This window comes from Zingiber officinale, chromosome 6A, assembly GCF_018446385.1.
Source record: "Zingiber officinale cultivar Zhangliang chromosome 6A, Zo_v1.1, whole genome shotgun sequence".
Taxonomy (NCBI): domain Eukaryota; kingdom Viridiplantae; phylum Streptophyta; class Magnoliopsida; order Zingiberales; family Zingiberaceae; genus Zingiber; species Zingiber officinale.
The window spans coordinates 13,701,589-13,721,074 of record NC_055997.1 but is presented as its reverse complement, the minus strand read 5'-3'; the positions used below and the strand labels follow the sequence as shown (position 1 = coordinate 13,721,074).

At 37.9% G+C, this 19,486-nt stretch overlaps 1 protein-coding gene across 4 annotated transcripts; it reads right to left on the bottom strand.

The window, feature by feature from the left end:
• Window positions 1-1,036: 1,036 nt before the first annotated feature.
• On the bottom strand, window positions 1,037-9,243 carry LOC121995872 (receptor-like serine/threonine-protein kinase NCRK). Of its 4 annotated transcripts, none has more exons than XM_042549640.1 (10): window positions 8,705-9,243; window positions 8,366-8,494; window positions 8,144-8,251; window positions 7,444-7,551; window positions 6,897-7,169; window positions 5,201-5,442; window positions 4,488-4,787; window positions 3,335-3,571; window positions 2,659-2,886; window positions 1,037-1,636 (listed from the first exon to the last, which is right to left on the bottom strand). In XM_042549640.1, exons 2-10 carry the CDS (start codon window positions 8,433-8,435, stop codon window positions 1,307-1,309), a joined length of 1,896 nt encoding a protein of 631 aa, XP_042405574.1. In that variant the 5' UTR covers window positions 8,436-8,494; window positions 8,705-9,243; the 3' UTR covers window positions 1,037-1,306. The 4 variants fall into 4 exon arrangements, with proteins under 4 accessions (XP_042405574.1, XP_042405576.1, XP_042405577.1 ...); XM_042549642.1 differs by having other exon boundaries at window positions 6,897-7,160; XM_042549643.1 differs by having other exon boundaries at window positions 6,897-7,148.
• Window positions 9,244-19,486: the final 10,243 nt, after the last annotated feature.

Genomic DNA, 19,486 nt, shown 5'->3' with positions numbered 1-19,486 from the left:
GCTCGAGCTTGTTTCAGCATATCCAGCTCCTCCTTTGTCAAAGTCACCTTGGTGAGTCGTCTAACATCCTCCATCTTCGCGTTTCGGATGCAGGCTACGTTCTCATAGACGACGCCAATATGATTCTGTTTGAAAATCATGGAGATGGCTGACTGGGGATGCAGCTGTTGTGTTGACTGGGTGTGGACCTTGCTCCGCTCTGCAAGCACAAGAAACGTCAGTGCCGAGCCAAGGAAGGAGTCCCCGGCGTTGGCCCTCCGACACTCAAGTCAATCACCGAAAAGAGCAAAAAAATGAAGCAACGGTAGACACAGACGTGAATAGTGAATAATGTGTACCTCTGCCGGTATATGTACCCCCTTTATATAGTGCCCTATTGGGTGACGTGCACACTTCTCGAGATATGGATACGTTCTCCAATTGGTCATGGGCACGTTCTCCCATTTATCCTTTGAAAGGACCTATCAGGAAAGTGCTTCTGACACCATACCCTAACAAGGCATGCATATCCCTGATAAGACAGTAAAGGCTTCCATCGTATGATCCACCTGTTGACTATGTCTTGTGTCAGCGGTGCTATCTCTCGGAAAGATACATTAGTGATCCATCCGCTCGGCTGAGCAGGATAGCTGCTTAGCTGAGTATTCCTTTGCTCAGACAAACTTGGCTGCTCCTCCGCGTGGCAACATGTCTTGATGGTTTGTTTCCGCCCGGTTGGGCTAATGCTTCAGTCGTCTGCACGCTCCTCCGCTTCGTGACGACCGTCTGATGATCTTGGTTGAATGGGCACTTTGCTTGGACTGACCCTTTGCCGATGGGCAATACACGCCCGATCGGCCACTACAGGAGAGATCCGCTCGGATCCTCTGACGTTAACCTCCTTGACTTTGACTTTCACGTTGACCGCTACCTCCATCGTTTGACCCCCATTTATTACCGCATCAGGTGCTTAAAGAGTCATCTCTATCGATCATATGATTCATTGCCCACATGAGTTGTTATCGATGATTCAAGCCAACTTGTTAAGAAATCAGGATAAACAGAAATACAATGTGTATGCAGCACCCTGTAGATATTAATAAAAAATAACAATATTCCCTTCAACGACTTCAAACAGGAATGCCTCATTCTAAACTCCCCAAACAAATAAAAAATTGTAGGACATCTAAGAATAGAAAAAAAAAAAAAAAATCATCGCTATTGCTAGTTTCAACTCCTATAATCCGGGCAGACAGATTGGTTCTTTCAACCGTGATCCATAATCGCATTGTGCCTCCAACTTCATTTGGTATATGTTGCACAAGTTTCATCCAACTGTATCAACATGGAACAGGGAGGAGGGTGCCATATTTGCCTGTCTAAAGGATTCAAAACAAGGCTCGAACATGTCCACAATTTCGTCTTCCGAGGACCTCCCACTCCATGAGTTTGATCTCGACGGTATCAGTCTATCAGTATGCTCTATCTCCAACTCTATTTGGTGCTCTTTGCACAAGTGCTGTTGTTCAATTGGTATTGACATGGAACAGGGAGGATGCGATCGAGCAGATCTCACTCCACTTGGTTCATGTCGTTCAATTGTAACTGCTGTACTTTGAATTAGGCTGGATTCCCTGGTACTGGGGGCGTATGAACTCTGTAGAGATGCAAAACAAAATTATGTCAAGCAAGACAATTTTTTCCCCTTTCTTTTGAGTTTAGTGGAATGAAATGGAAGGAAATAATTATTCCTAAGAAAGGAAATGGAATAAATCAATTTCTTAATTTGGTTCAGGGAACAGAGTATCTTGAGTTTCGTTCTTAGGGATATTACAAGGAATAAATAGGAAATACTTTTTCATAATAATAAAACATCTCTATATGAAAAATGGTTGATCTAATTCAACCAATCTACCCTGCACAATAGGTTCACTATTTCATAATATTATGATTCAGACATGCAGAAATGACATGAATCAGAAACAAACTGGATCTCTACACAAAAATATAAATGTTAACTTATGAGTTGTCTCTTATTATTATTATTTTTAAAAATTAATAATTTAGTTTGTTTTGGTAGATTTTTTCAGGAGAACAAGTCTTTTAAAGGTTAATAATAATGCCATTTAAAATTGTATAGAAGTTTAATTTAACTTGATTCATTTCCTAGTTTATACTTTGGTTTATTTCCTACTCCGATTGAGTCCTTCTAGGTATGAAATTATTTCTTTCATTGAATGGTTGGAGTCTTTAAAGGGTTCACAATCTCTCATATTAATCATCTTTTGCATATTACTTCCTCTTAGTGTGTTTTAGTTGTTCTTTATGAGATTGTTTACTTTCTCTGTGATGTTGTTTCTCTAGCGTTGCATCAAATAGTATCAGATAATTTTGATGGTTTTTGTGTTGCATCAATATGCCTAAGTGGATTCCTAAATCTCTAAAACAACGAGAATATATATTGACAAAAAAACATCGATGCTATTAAAGTGAAGAAAGGCAATAACGTATAAAATATAGTGAAGTAGCTGAATTTTGTTTGTACGAGGAAAATAGTTGCATCGCATAAGGAAAGAAGAATGCATGAATTGTGAATTGTGAATTGTGAAAGATGGTGTATTCATATGCAGCAAGAGTTTCCAAACACATGTTCAATAGCGCAGAAAGTGAATTATTTACCCACTCAAGACTTGTCGGCATATTTCTCTTTCTAGATTTTCCAGGAGCAATTGTTAAAAGAATCTGAACAACTTCGCTCATCGTTGGTCTTGAATCTGGATCCCATTGCAAGCATTCTCTTGCTAAATGAGCCATTATTTGCATTTCTTCTTCAGGGAACTTTCCTCTTAGAACTGGATCGGGTAACTCAGATACAACTAGCTGGCTATGCTGAAGACGACTTGTTGCCTGCAAGCATAATTTAAGATAAAAAATGACTTGCATTTTCATTGATGATAATTGAGTCCTTTAAATCTCATGAAGTTGGTTCGCAAAATGCTTGACTACAGTAAGACAATGCATTTACCATGCGATGATAGCAATAACTGGTAATTTGACCTACTTGCTTTTATTTCACATTGTTGATGAAAACCTAATCCCCTTTTGATCTTAGAATGTTGTTTCTCCAAAATGCTTTTAGTGTGCAACAAGGACGATTACCAGAAATGTTATTTCAATCTATAACAGAGAGGAATATATGTGCTTTAATTTATGGAATGGGTCTACGATCTCACAAGCTCAGGAAAAAGAGATCTCAGAATTCACCAATGGAGAAACTTGACAAGTAAAGCTTGTTTAATGCTAAATATGCTCAAATTCTAAAAATAGAATGGTGTATGATGCTTGAGAAACTTGCCCATATCACAAGGCTATCTTCTCCTTTATTTGTAGCTTTAAAAATAGGTCTGCGACCAGTGATCAACTCAAGAATAACCACTCCAAAGCTAAAAACATCCGACTTCTGCGATGCTTTTCCAACTATAGCATACTCCGGTGCGAAATACCCAAATGTCCCTAGCATTCTTGCTGGAGAACTGGAAGAACTAGTAAGATCATCTGTCATTAGTTGTTTAGCCATACCAAGATCAGCTATCTGCAAGATGAGAGAAAATTATCTATTCAAACATCAAACAGAACTTAAAGTTGCATAATCAATGAAAATAAAGCAAGCATGAAAAATTTTGTCCATTGAGTGCAGCAGTGAAACAAAATGAAATTTCTAACAGCCCTAGGAAGTTCGACTGAGCAAGTAGCATGTCAAATTTTGTATTTTAAATTAAACAACTGCATGAAATCTAAGAAACGTGTGCATCAAACAACTGCATGAAGACTTCAGATGCAAATTAAAAAATGCTATGGCAATACAAGTTTCTAGTTGAAGCCTCCAAGTTGCTTCAACTATATTGAAGTTATAACTATATGAATTGATGCCAATCAATAGAAGTATATCCACCCACATATGAAGAGTGAGGTATAAAAGTATAAATTGGTTCATTTCCTAACAGCTTGACCTTTTGGTATAAGTAAACAAACAATAAATTCTATTCTTTTTTTTTTGAAGAATATTAATATTTTGAAGTTCAAGTAAGAACGACTATGAAAAAAGTATAAGAGGAAAAGAAATTAAGCAAGGCAGTTATTTTGTTTTGTTCTTTTTCATTCTACTAAGGGAACAATTTGTTGATGTCTCTGTTCCTTGTTCATAATGAGCAAGACTTACTATGATAGTGATAAATTAGTTTCATGATTGTTTTTAAGTCCAACAACACTTCAGCAATGATGAATCAATTGGATATTTATTTTGCATACATAATGGTAATTGCATGAAGAAACAAAAAAAACATGCTCGATCAACTTGTGTAGTTCAGTTTGGATTAGACTAAATGGTTTTTTTATGTCATTGAGCTCTGTCTCACAATGCTGAATATCTCCATTAAAGAGGAAATCAAGCAGAGGAGAAAATAAAAAAAAAGCTAACCATGTTTGATAGTGCAAGGAAACTTGCTCACCTTAGCCCTATAATTGTCATCCAAAAGAATGTTGGTGGTTTTGATGTCTCTATGCAGAATCCTGGGAGCAGCTGCTTCATGAAGATATTCCAGACCCTTTGCAGCACCTAATGCAATTTGCACACGTGTTTCCCAGTCCATTGCTTCTTTTCCTTGTTTTCTATCTAAACTGTCTCTCAAGTTCCCATTGGACATATACTCAAATACCAAGAGCCTCTCTAATTGCCTTCCTTGGTTTTCTATACAGTACCCAAGCAAAAGCACCACATGACAATGGTTGAACCTCAATATGAGTTCAATCTGTACAAAGAAGGTTTCAAAAATTAAAAATGAGAAATTGATAATACATTTAGGGCACCAATTATCAATGACTTTAATCCCCAATTTGCTACAACATGAGAAAAAAATATTTTAAAAAAAAAAAAAGAGATTGTAAGATATTTTAGAGATAAGCTAGGACATTTATTTTATATAGAACTGGTTTTATTGATGATTTGAAAACAGGTTGAGATCCTTATTAGTCGAGAGTTTGACTTTTGGGGGATACACATGCTGCATCAACTTGATCACCAACACAATTAGATGCCAAAATCCAGAATGAATCTAATAATAAAAAATTCTGCAAATTTATTAGACCATCACTAATATGATTAGATCACTGACAAAAATATGAACAAGTAATAGGAAATATAAAACATGTATTCAAACAATACCTCATGCAAAAACTCAGGATCAATTTCTGACCCTCCTAATGGTCTTAATTTCTTTATAGCAACCATTCTTCCATCCTTTAACTCTCCACGATAGACATTGCTGCTCCCTCCAATCCCTATGAGGTTATCAGTTGAGAATCCTTTACTAGCTTGCTCCAATTCAACATAGGAAAATTGGATAACTACACCGGATAAAGTTCCCTTTCCACTTCCAAACATGAAAGGAAGCTTTTGTATGATTTCTGCAACATAGAAAATTTTCAGTGACAGGTGCAAGAGCAAAAACACATTGAAACTGAAATGATAAGTGGCATTTCGAAGTGAACTTTGCTAGCAAAAGAGGTGGCTTCAGATTATCTTAATCAACAGCACATCAACACCCTAGTTTAAGCTGACATGGAAGTTTGCCCTCCTTCCAGACAGTGTTTAGAGCTCCATGACTTGATGGTTGCTTCACCAAATAGTCCTTTACTCCTATGTACAAATCTTGCCTTACAGCCCTGCATTCTAGCACTCATCTCGCCAACTGAATTTCAACCACCAAGTCAATTGGCGATCAAGCTACATGGTCGTTCACTATTGTTGCATTGGGCTGCCTAGGGACTCCGAGAAATTGGATGATGGTTGGTCGATGATCCCCTTGGTTCCTTGATCTGTTCATTTTTGCTCGTCGAGGCATCTTCTTCCGGTCTCCCACCTCGATGGGTAATGGCTAATTGGTACTACTGCACTAGTTTGGTCCTCCCCACCATTACCCCAATGGTGATTTTAAGTGATATGTTGTTGTGCCCCTACTATCCTAGCATGTATTTAGCTTATTTACAATTGGATAGCCCTTTTGACCTCCCCTTTCTTCTTTAAAAAGTCCCACGTGAAGAGTTGTGGATTAATCATGAGAGTTTATATATTTACAAGAATGAACTACTATTAGCTCAGGATTAAGCATTTTAGCTTGGATTTAAGCATTTTGGACTAGTGGTTGAATCTAACAAAATTAATGGGATTATATAGGGAGAATGTAATAGTTGGCATCAGAGCAAATTTGGCAACATTTCAGTCCAATATCTCTTGTTGTGGAGTGATTGTGACGCCCTAACTTACACTACATGGAGAGTTGTGGACTAATGAAGGAGGATCATACACTACATGGAGAGTTGTGGACTAATGAAGGAGGATGATATATTAATTTTAACTGGGGCTGGTTAAGCAATTAAAGCTAACGATTGGACCAAACAAATTTAATGAATCACTCCTAATATGTGGGCAAGTCATGACAACAAGCCATTTCAGCCCCAACTATTACATGGATCTTATCCCCATTAGACTCTATTTATCATTACATAGTAATATTTAGATCGCTTAGATCATTTTAATTATCTTAATTAGAATTTCTTGCTTCTTTTTTTAATATTTCACTATAGTTGTAAATAACTAAATGTGCAGTAAGAAATGTGGAAATAAATGTCTTATCGATTAGCCACTATTGTGAATTTAGTGGGGCATTTTGTCGAATTGATTAAATTAACTTTGCTCTATATGCAAGCGAGAATAATTAGGTTGTTGACAAGAGATTAATAGAACTTGATTCCTGGCAGGTCTCTAATCGCAAGAAGCTAAGAACCATAACCAATCAACTGGATGAATAATTTTGTACTAGTGTTCCAAATGGGGAATTAAGTGAAAGTTTACACTTTACCTGATATAGGCTTGAGGATGAAACAGGTTTTGCTTTGACATGGCTGAAATTGAGCAGATCGATGACTTATCAAGTTTGCTGAACTGTTATAACTCGTATCCTTTACTGATGGAGTTTGTGATAGTTGCGTGGGAAGTCTATTGTTGCAATAGAAACAGTATGTAGACAATGCTAGCAATGCAACAGTTGCAAATGCAGCACACAGAAGTACAATGATCAAAAGAGCTTTCTTAGAGAGATGTTTCTCTGAGACTGCAGGTGTTCCTGCAAGATCTATATAAGACATAGAAGAAGCGGCATACTACATAAGCCAAAGATAATAAGGATTTTAATTCATAAAATAAAATAAAGCAAACTAAACGTATTAAGATAACATACAATTAAATATCTGTTATCGCAAATTATCAGCTTCATCGAGCTGTGTCAGTGTCAACTGTTTGGTGTTGGTTATTTCTCCCCAAATATTATCCATTGAGTGAATTTCAGTTTGAGTTATTTTTAAGCTACAGCAGAGATAACTTTAATTGGACAGATGAGAAAAAGTAACCTAAGGTGCAATTGCAGGAAGAGAAACTAGTGTTATGAAGAATGTTCCGAGGGACTTGACGGTTGAGTGTTGAACAAGAGCAATTCCATGTCATTCTATCTGTAGTTCCTGTCAGAGAAAAATTTAATAATTAAAATGACATTCTTTTTCAGGAAAAAGCATGCATAGAACTTTTAAGCTCTTGAAATAAACAATTTTGTTGCTTGTCTTGTTTATCTTGAAAAGTGTAGAGATACACATGCTCCTACTATTACTTTATTCATCAAGCAAACAGACTGATTGATCCCGACATTGCAATAGGAATTTGTTCTAGAGTTTGGAACAAATCCCCATCAATCTAATATATAACACAATTGATTCTATAGATGTTTAGATTTTATGTATAAACCATGAATCCCTTCTTGCCATAAATACAAGACAAATCTGCCTCAAGAAACCTATTAGCACGAGAAGTGAATGGAATAGAAAATTGCATATGACATGGAAACCACAAGTTAAACTTATATCCACGCAAGCTGGATGCCTTTCTATTCTTTGGATATTATCAGCAGTAATGATTCAAAGCCTATTTATAATCCAGTCAATAATGTGAATAGAATCAACCAACTTCTAGTTTTATTAGAAAGTATTTAATAGATTTCACAAACCATAAATGCAGACACATAGTTTAATTAGAAAGTCTTGCATAGGTTGCACATACCATAAATGCAACCACAAGAGGAGGAATTAAATGCAGGAGCATTTTCAAGAGGATCAGCATTGCAAATGCACGTCCACTTTAGACTGTTCGGTTGAGCCAACGAACTCTCTGTACACAAACAATAGGCAACCAAATTTAGTGGCACATCGACCCAAGACCAAAAACAAAGGATGAATTGAATCACCCCATAACTCTTGCAATTGAGGACAAACTTAGACTAACCACAAATCGTGAGCTGGATCAACAGAACCACACTAATACAAGCCAAGGCTACTCTCCAGTGAAATTCCATCAAGTTAGTCCCAACACTACGTTTGGTGAGACATCAAACCCTACACTTCCATCAAGTGTCTGTATAAATGTAGGCAATTATTTAGCACAAACAGTGAAACAACAACCTGTAACACTAATCATTGACTAAGATCTTTGTTTCTTTCATCTCGCACCATGATCATAGAAAAACGGTCACAAGTAAAGATGAACTATTCCAAAATACCCCCAAAAATACCGAACAAATCAGAATTTATGACAGAAAATAGACTCGAATTGTAGCAGAACAACCTTGAAAAGATGAATCCTAACAATACGCTCAAAAGGAAAAGAGGACACTAGATTCGATCTGAATCACGAGAGGCGGGGAACCGCAACTGATAATTTCTCTGCCGAATCGGGAGCTTGCGGGGAGTCATATCGACGAACAGGTTGAAGGAGAAGGAATGCGTTAGGCGGAGTGGCCTATTGCTGCCCTAATCGAAGAGTAAGCGGGAAGCTTTCTGGAATCGCCGGAGGCCGCAATCGATGAGGCGAGGGCAGAGTGGAGAGGGAACTGGAACGGGCCTCCCGATCAGTGCTCTTCGCCGGAAATAGCCATAAAAATCTGTTCACCTACTCGATAGCGACGGATCGAGCGTGAATTACTGATTCAGAACCCCCTCCGATCGAACAAAACAACAAAGAAAGAGCTAATAAAAAACGAAAACAAATCTAAAAATCCTTCCGAAGTGTTCAAACTTCGAACTGCTCAACGGTTCCATTCACTCTCCGTCTCTCTCTCTCTCTCTCTCTCTCACGCTCTGTTGTGGCTAAATAATAAATTTTTTTCGTACGAATTTAATGTAAACACAGAGAGGAACTTATTAGAGTGACGTCGTATAAGTTTTTTTTTTTCAAAAAAAGTAAAATAATGAAATTCTTATCACGCTCCATACCATTTCACTATTATAGCACATCTTTGCTATAACTAAGCTCTTGCTTCATTAAATTATTACATATGGAAGGTAATCATATCAAAATAACCTTTTTTGAAAGCCAAAATTACTTCAACTAATTAAATTTATCTAATATTATTATAATATTTTTAATCAAAATTATTAGTAATAAAATTACTCTCTATTATATTTAAACAAATTATTGTTATTTATATGGGTAACTATTTTCAACCGAGCTTGCTTCGATAATAATTTTAGAATTACAATAATTTTAAAATAAAAATGGAAGGAATGTTATTTAAATTAGGATCCTTCGATGAAGATAGATATACGAGGGTATGAAATTATTTTTGAGAGGATTTTTTATGATAATTTTTATGATGCGCTTAAAATTTAATAATTTTTAAAAGTAACCTTTAATATTCTATTAGTAAAAAAATACTATATAATTATTTATTTAATAATTTTGGTTAAAATTAGTAAACCAAAAGGAGGAGACTAGGCGAGATCCATTTAGTCCGCACTTTAAAGATCAGATGATGAATGAACTATAGAGGTTGATTGATTGAGTTGTATAGAACTCATTTGATAAACAGATGGGATTCATCCAAAAATAAATAGGATTTATTCAAATCAACCAATCAAAATATCGTAGTCCAAAAGATCCACTTTCAAAGACAACATTGGTAAATTATATATATGAATGATGTAATGTCATATTAGAAATACTCTCAACTTTAGATAAATATGCATTTATACTCTTTTACAAATCCTCTCGTAGTCGAACTATTCCTTATTAAAGATACAATTGTTCTTGACTCCAAGGGCGAAGTTAGATCGGGGCCATTCGAAAATAATCGATATGGAGTGGGAATGGGATCAATCAAGTGATATTCAGAAATCTCGCCTCTATTCATATTCACACTAAGCTTTTGTCAAGACGACTTCCCATAACCCTGTTGAATATGTGTGAATGGAGAAGAGTGGAAGATGATAGAAGCTCTATTGTGAATGAGATTTTAGTCCGACATTGGGAGCTTCAAAGCATATTGGTTAGTTTATATTGATTCACATGCATTGAGGATATGAACAAATGCATGGGGAGAGGTTCTTTCTCACGTCTGGGTGTGCAAAGGGGGTGTAAATCCAAGGCCCAAATTACACTGAATCATGTTGACTCATGTGCGGACACGACTTGCGCATGTTAAATGTTGGACTAGTTGAGGCAACATTTGCCCAAGTGGAACAACCAACATTTTGCCACGTAAACCTTTTGCTGTTGTGCAACGGATGCATTAAATTCGAGATTAATGCAGAATTGAAACGGTCAGCGTTTCACTGCTCGACGAGTAATGGTATTTAATCGACCATTAACGCTGCCGTTGATCTGAGCTCCTATATAAGGAGGTTGCGATTGCACTGAATCATGTTGACTCGTGTGCGGGCATGACTTACGCGTGTTGAATGCTGGACTAGTCGAGGCAACATTTGCCTAAGTGGAACAACCAACATTTTGCCACGTAAACCTTTTGTTGTTGTGTAACAGATGCATTAAATTTGAGATTAATGCAGAATTGAAACGGTCGAGTGATAATGAGTGAAACGGTCGACGTTTCACTGCTCGACGAGTAATGGTATTTAATCGACCATTAACGGTGTCGTTGATCTGAGCTCCTATATAAGGAGGTTGCGATCACATGTAGAAGACACAGAAAGTAACAAAAGCTCTCCACCTGTGTTCCCTCCTCCTCTGCCGTGCAACTCTTGCCCGGTAGAGTGTCTGTGATAGCAATCGAATGCCTCTCAGTTCGCCGTGACCATCAATGCTTGGTGGGATTCACGGTTAGCCGTTGTATTATGAGAAACAAACGACCCTAGTTAGTCTTGAAGCACAACCGGAGGTGGGACAAATATGTTTCAAGGACACTACGACTCTCGCAGGCCTCGGTCCTTTTTCCCGCTCTGTGTCAAAGCCTGACTGGCCACTCGCTTGGTCTCTACGTCTGACCGGCCTCTCTGCTTTGCCCGACTGGCTTGTTTGCTTCGCTCAGCCTGTCTGCTCTGACCGGCCTGTTTGCTTCGCTCGACCGGCCTATTTGCTTCGCTCGGTCTGTCTGTTGGCCCGCTCGGCTGGCTTGTCTCCTCGCCCGGTCGGCCTGTCTCCTCGCCTGACCTATCTACTCGCTTGGCCTATCTACCCACCTGACCTTACTGCCCGGTCGGCCTTACTGCCCGACCGTACTACTCGATCATCCTTTTTGCCCGCTCGACTGTATTGCCCGATCGGTCTTACTGCCCGCCCGATCGTACTGTTTGGTCGGTCTCTCTGGTTGGAGGGTTGCTCTGTCCGATCGAACTTTGTGCTCTCGACTGCTCGACTCGACAACACAGACATGCTGCTCAGTAGATATGCCCGCTCGACGACTGAGTCCGATCTACCGCTCTTCGGCATGTAGTAGAAATCAACCTCTGCTGGCAGCTTGAGATTATCCGCTCAGGTCATCTCTATTATAAGTTGAATTTAAATTCTGTATAATTTTAAATTCAGCTAAGTCCTTTCAAAAAAAAAATCTACCACAAGATATTATTTTTCTCAACATCAGAAACCATGCATGTTGGAGGAGCAACCATTGTTCTTCAACGTGTTGAAGCTTGGTCAACAACGTGATCAGCAACGCTGAATCAACTTCTTGAGTTGGCTTCACGTTCCAATCAGCAACGTTGTTCACAGTCAACAATCCAACGTAAATTGAGTCCTTGGGCGATGGTGGCTAGAAGAGGAGAGGGAGAAGAGAATTCCAATCCTAACGATTAGGTTTTCATTAAAGAAAAACTTCTTAAAATGTCTTCTACCCAAACATATTTATAGATTTTCTATCGGGGTTGGATCAAATCCAAGTCCATTACCATAAATCCAAAGTTCAAACTAATAGTCTTAAATTTGGTTCAAAATCAAATTATATTGGTTCAAAACTAAACTGCTTGGTTCAAAAACCAAACATCTTTTAATTAAAAACCAAATCAATTTAGTTCACTAATTAAACTAGAGAGTATCCACCTCGTCTTCAAAAGACGTGACCCAACCATACTTCTGTTACACTAAATTCTTTCCATATTTATCCTTTGTCTAGTCCAACCAGACTCAATATCTCTCAATCTGAGAATCTAATTCCTAAATTTGTTTTAAGTCTCTTGGATAAACTCGTAATATGTGACCTTATATGTTTTCGATTATATTGGCCGTCAATAATTAACCATTAATTATGGAACAATAATGAGTAACATCTAGTAGTACATCATAATTCTGAATTAATTAGAAAATCAAACAGTTGATTACAAGACCACTTCTGAACCTTTCAACAACTACAGTGAGTCATGTCTAGTTCCTTTTACTCATCTTATACTCACTTGGTTTAGGACATAATCTATATGTTAGTCTCCATTAGACTAACTACATCACACCTAGCCCAAGTAATACTTCCTTGTCCTGTGAATTCAAATTACTTCAACATGTGTACAAGAGTCTCATACTCTTGATATTTGATGCTTTCGCCAAACACTTTGAGTAATAATCCTAACAAGTGGTTATAGGGTATACGTCTCCTCGCAAAGAGTGGTAAATCCTTTGTTAGCTATTCAAACACTTTTAGACACTTCAACTTATACTTAATCATCTCGCGTTCACACCTCCTCAGAGATGTTTGCTTAAGATGTCAAAGTGTAAGCCTTTATGACCAAGATGACTTGAATACCTCAAGTCGAAGGAAACTTACACTCGAGTTGCAATGAGATCTTCATTGACATATCTATATATGTAGAGAATCATATAAAGTCTCATTGTAGGTTACTCCAATGAACTAGTTATTATAACTAGCATCCATATTTAACTCTCGACATCCCAATATCTCAGGCTAGTGAGAAGCAGCTGCTTTGATAAACTAAGGAGTATAACATATACTAGTCTCACAGAATCGATGATATATGAACTTATCAATTCATCGACTAGGGAATATTTTAATACATTTATAATTACACATGTAGAGATGCTCACTAGTTGTGATTCAATCACAAGTTCTCTTATATTATGAATTGTATTATGGATATTCAGTAAGAGAGTTTAAGATTCAATCAAATACATAGTGAATGTGCACTCAAATAGTGAATTTTTATTTATCTAATAAATAGTACATATCATAAAGCAATTATCTTAGGACACCTCTTAAATATAACATACTTTCACTTGGCCTAATACCAATCGATATGGTATCCAATATCACAGGTGTCTACATGTCTCTCAAACCTATTTTGAGAAAGTTTTGTCAAAGGATCCACTAGATTCCTTTCGATGGGAATCTTCATGATTTGTATTTCATTCATACTTTAATCTTTCTAATCAAGTGATAATGACGAATCACATGTTTAGATCATTGATGAGACCTGAGTTCCTTAGACTGATCAATTGTCTCATTATTGTCTTAGTAAACTAGTACTATTTTAATAATGCTTGGAACCTCATCCAAATTAGTGACGAACTTTATGATCTAAACTACTTCAATTGCCACTTTAGAAGCTGTAATGTATTCCACCTCAGTGGTAACATCTGCGATGATTTTTTGCTTGAAACCTTTCCAACTAACTATACTTCCATTTTAGGTGAATACGTATCTAGACTGGAACTTAAAATCATCCTTGTCCATTTCGAGTCTGGTATCAATATACCTATGTATAATCATATCACCCCTCTCATATACCAAGAATAAATCCTTAGTGCTTAAGAATTGCCTTGACAGCCACCCAACGATTAATGCCTGAATCTGATTAACATCTACTCATGACATTCAGAGCGTACGATATACTGGGTCATGTATATAACATACATGATTGATCCTATATCTTACGCATATGAGATCTAAATCATGTGAATCCTTTCGTCGTATGTGCTCGGGCACATAGACTTAGAAAGGTAAATCCCATGTGTAAGTACTCCGGGATAGTTTTGATGTGATCAATCTGGTTAAATTAGGTCCTATGTATTTGATCCTTCTGTTTAAGTGTTTAAAAACTTAGGAACATAAGAAGTCAAGCGGAAAATATAGCTAGCGAGAATGATGACACGGGAGGAGCCGACGGGCTCGGTGCATCCGAGGGACAAGGAGTTGCGGAAGAGTACACTGGTGGATAAGAAGGGCGTACATGACGTTCGAGGGATGAGAAGCTGGGAAGAAAGCCTGCTGGAAGAGAATGTCATAGTTGTGTTTGGGTGAGTTTAACTCCGGTTAGCCAAAGCATCACCCAAGCGAAGAGATCAACTAAGAAGCTGATCTACCTCTTGGAAGGCGCCTTCTATGGCTGAAGGCGCGCCTTCAATAATCTGCCTCTTAGAAGGCGCCTTCTAGTCGGTTGAAGGCACCTTCCCTAGCCATTAGCTAAAGATTGATAGAGTTTTCCACTTGAAGGTGCCTTGGACCCTATTGAAGGCATCTTCCACCCTCGAATAAGATTTTTCAGGAGCTATAAAAAAGTCCCTGGAGCTAGAAAATATTCAACAACTGAACTACAAATCCTGTATTCAACTTCATAGTATTTTCTGAGCTTAAAAAGAGTGTAAGATGCTTCTCTATTTTCAATAAAGGAGATTGACTAGTAGAGCTTTCTTCATCGCCTTAGATTATAACTACGTAGGCTGTAACTAAGTAAATTGCTTTACCTTCTTTTTATTAATTGTTCAGTTTTATTATTCTGTTTATTTTAGTTGTGCTAGTCTAATCAAATTAAAAGAATGAAAAAGAGTTATTTTTTTAGGCAATTCACCTACTCTTGTCTGCCCCCGCTGCACCAACACCATGTTGTTGGGGCAGGTAGACCGGTAAGAGGAGGGGTGAATTACCCTAAAAATAAGTTAGAAGAATCTTGAGCTAGTTTAATAGGGATATAATATTAGTTAGCGAAATATGACATAATAAATAACAACTTAAAAAGAACTAAGTAAGAGACTAGGATTGTTACTTGGTTACAACTTAGGTGATTGTTAATCTAAGGCGGTTGCAAAACTCCACTAAAAATATCTCCTTTGTTGAAGGCGAAGAAGCCGCTTACACTCTTTGAAAAGCTCAGAAAGTTGCTAGGAGATTAATACAGAAGTTGTTTAATATTTTCTAACTCCAGGGATCTTTTTATAGCTCATGGGAAACTCTATCTGAAGTTGGAAGATACCTTCAATAGGGTTTATGACGCCTTCAATCAGAGAAATCTTATCATCGAAGATAAAACTTTATCTTTAACTAACGATAACTGGAAGACGTCTTCTATAGGCTGGAAGGCGCCTTTAACACTATTTATTGAATGTGCCTTCCAAGCCATGGAAGGCACCTTCCATGAGGTAGATCAACTCCTTAGTTGATCTTTTCGAGTGGGTGATGCTCCGGCTAACTGGAGTTGAGTTCACCTGAATCTAACTCTGACCTTCTCCTCGAGCAGACTTCTTTCCCGGCTCTCATCCCTCGAATGTCGCGCATGTTCTTCTCGTCCATCGATGTATTGTTCCACAGCACCTCGTCTCTCGGGTCCATCGAGTCTGTCGGCTCCTTTCCCATGCCATCTTTCTTGCTAGCTACATCTTTTGCTCAACTTCTTATGTTCCTAAGCTCCTGCACACTTAGACACAAGGATCAAATACAAACAAGACCTAATTTGACTAGGTTGATCACATCAAAACTAACTTAGGGTACTTACACATGTCACATGGGAAGATAATCTTTCTTGGATTCTTTCATGCTAAACTGTTTTAGCACTTTATCAATGTATGTAGACTGTGAAAGACTAAGTAACATTTTCGATCTATAGATCTTAATCCTATGGATATAGGTTAATTTTTCCATGTCTTTCATAGATAATATCTTGGACAACCAAACTTTAACTGACTGTAGAAAGGACACATTGTTTCCTATAAATAATATGTCATCAACATATAACACTAGGAATACGACCGCACTCCTACTAACCTTCTTGTTCACCCAAGGTTCATCAGGATTTTGTAAGAAATCAAACTCGTACCTATGAAATCCAACCATTACTGAGTGGAAATTTTAGATGATGATCTTCGAGTGATAACATCAATTGACAGTTATTTCGACAAGCTATTTAGTGATAGTGCTCCTCTACCATTATGTGCATAGCTCGTCACTAGAGGTTCCCAAATCTTAAGTGGAGCAAGTACAGTGTGAAGGGTTACAAGACAATGGTTAGTCGACTCAACTAACATTGTCTTCATCAAGTAGCTCAACACCTTGACTATATGATTATTTACCCAAGGTCTTTAAGTCTATATTTCATATCAGAGTGTTCGAGCTTTTGTCAACACTTGTCGGAGGACATTTATGGGTATGATTATGAGAGTTGTGGTGATACTCTCTTAATGGGCAGACTCTTAGAAAAGAAGTTAAGTGACCCTTTGGACTTTAGATTGTCATTCCCTTATTATGGATATTTGAGTACCTAAAATGATGAGATTTAACATACTTTTTTGACGTGTATTGGTTGGCCACTTATTGTGTTATACTCAAAGGCTGAGTAAGGATAATAACTATGTAACACTTAGACCAATCATCTGTAAGCATCCCAAGGTAGTTTTGATATGATTAATCAAGTTAAGTTAAGTCCTGTGTATATTTGTTTCCTTGTATCTAAGTGTGTAGAAAATTAGAAACACAATAAGTCGAGCAAAAGATGCAGCTAGTGAAAAAGATGACACAGGAGAGAGTCAACAGGCTCGATGTGTCCAAGAGATGAGGTGCCGGGGAAGAGTACGTTAGCAGACAAGAAGGAAATGTGTGGCATTTCGGAGGGGTGAGAAGCTGGAGTGAAAGTTTGCTCGAGGAGAAAGCCGAAAGATGGTTTTGGGTGAGCCCAATTCTGGATGGTCGAAATCACCCAAGCAAATGGAGCTGGAACAAAGGAGAAATTGGACAGTCAACTCAGTGTTGATAGTCCGGGCACCTAGACCCCCTTGGGCACCCAGGGGCGCCTCCTTGACGAGCCATTGAGCGGGGACACGCCAGTCGCGTTTAAGCGCCCTGACTAGGATAAGTTTATCCATTGTGAACCGTTATTGACATAGATAAAGTTTTATCTACATCCAGCCACCGGACTCGTTCTAGGAGCCTAGAGCTGCCACATCAGCAAATGGTTAGATTCGACCAGCAGGCTACAAATAAAGATCTTGTCTCAGTAGTTCAGAAAAACACTTGTAATTCAATTCATTTTCTATTATATTCTGTGTTTTTGTACTTAAACTGTTGTAAGAGGCTACTCAGTTAGAAGGAGATCTTCTAGTGAGCTTTTCAATGCATTGGACTAGCAATCTTCTGATTGCAAACCAAGTAATTCCTATGCCTCTTCAATCCTTCTTTTAATTAGTTTCTTTTTAAAATGGTGTTTCTTAATTTAGTTCAAAAAGTTGAGAAGGGTTTTTTACTTTTTGTTATCAGGGTAATTCACGCCTCTCTTGCTGGTCGTATGAGTCCTACAAGTGGTATTAGAGCTAGGATGCTTCATAAGAAATTAATCATCATCCGAAGCATAAGAAATGGCTGGATCTAGCATCAACCTACCCAAAATCGAGAGAGATTTCGTGACATGGAAAACACGTATGGAGGTATTCTTCAAAACTGACTTTAAGATACTGTTAATTATAAAGTATGGTTTTGTAGCACCTAAGGATCAGCACAGAGCCGATAAAGAAGAGTACATATGGACGAAAAAGGAACAAGCCGACTTCATGGCACATGGTAAAGTAGAATTCTATCTAAACATTCTTCTACCCTAGGAGGTCAGCTGGATTAGAAGTTATAACTTCACCAAAGATCTCTAGGAAAAATTCCTGGAACTTCATGAGAGTACTTTGGAAGCTAAATTAACAAGACGGGACATTCTCCAAAATCAACTAATGAATCTTCAGATGAACAAGGAAGAAAAGGTAGCCTAACTCTATGCGAGGATCAAAGAATTGATCACTTAACTCAATAATCTCGGAGAATTAGTAATGAACATAGATTCTATTGTAGGATCGAAAAGAATTTAGATAGCTCCATAATAGTATGATATTGTCCACTTTGGGCCTAGACCCTCATAGCTTTGCTCTTGGGCTCTCCCCAAAAGGCCTCATGCCAATGGAGATATCTTTTTCTCTTATAAACCCATGATCTTTCCCATGTGTTTTCAATATGGGACTATGTTTGCAACCTTACAACCCCAACAATCCCCCCCTCAAACAAAGGACCATAGGCTTCCCACGTCCGATCCTCGACCCACCAGGTCTTCCTGCCCCTCGGTCCACCCGACCTACTAGGACTTCATTGCCTAGCCGCAACTAGGATTTCCTGCCTGGTGTCTGGTCCTCTTGATCCGAACATAGGAGCCCCCACTTTCTTTGTTCGAGGTCAATATTGTACCCACATGGCTCAATCAGACCATAGCTCTTGTGCACAGTCGGCGATTAAACCTTCTGACAGTCTGGGCTCTGATACCAATTGTAGGATCGAAAAGAATTTAGATATCTCCACAATAGCATGATATTATCCACTTTGGGCCTAGACTCTCATGGCTTTGCTCTTGGGCTCTCCCCAAAAGGTCTTATGCCAATGGAGATATCTTTTTCTCTTATAAACTCATGATCTTTCTCATGTGTTTTCAATATGGGACTATGTTTGCAACCTTGCAACTCCAACATCTATCTGGTACACATTCAACGCTTTTCCGAGAACTCTAGAGTAGTTAGCCTTAGTAGATGCATACTACATCTATAAGGATCTCGAGGTAAGTATACTTGAAAATCAATTTTCTACTTTCGAACTTCATGAGTCTCGATGCACAAATACTGAAGAAATAGAAAAATTGAACACCATTGCCCTAAAAGCCAAGAAGGATGAATCAAACACCGATACTTTCCTCGACGATGATGAAATAATATTTAAAGTAAGGAAATTTAAAAAAAAATAGATCTAATAAATTTAATCAAATGCAGGCCAAGAAAAGAAGAGCAATGAATGTAAGATGTTATAACTATAATGAATAAGGACACATCAAGGATGACTACCCAAATTTGAAAAAGAAGGACAATAAGAAAGGGCCAAGCACA

Excerpts from the sequence above, each read along its gene's own strand:
- LOC121995872 (XM_042549640.1), bottom strand. The coding sequence starts at position 8,435 with ATGGAATTTCACTGGAGAGTAGCCTTGGCTTGTATTAGTGTGGTTCTG. Across the intron at positions 7,552-8,143 it reads CTCTTGTGGTTGCATTTATG|GAACTACAGATAGAATGACA; the intron begins GTATGTGCAACC and ends TTTCTCTGACAG. Across the intron at positions 4,788-5,200 it reads ATCCTGAGTTTTTGCATGAG|ATTGAACTCATATTGAGGTT; the intron begins GTATTGTTTGAA and ends TTCTTTGTACAG.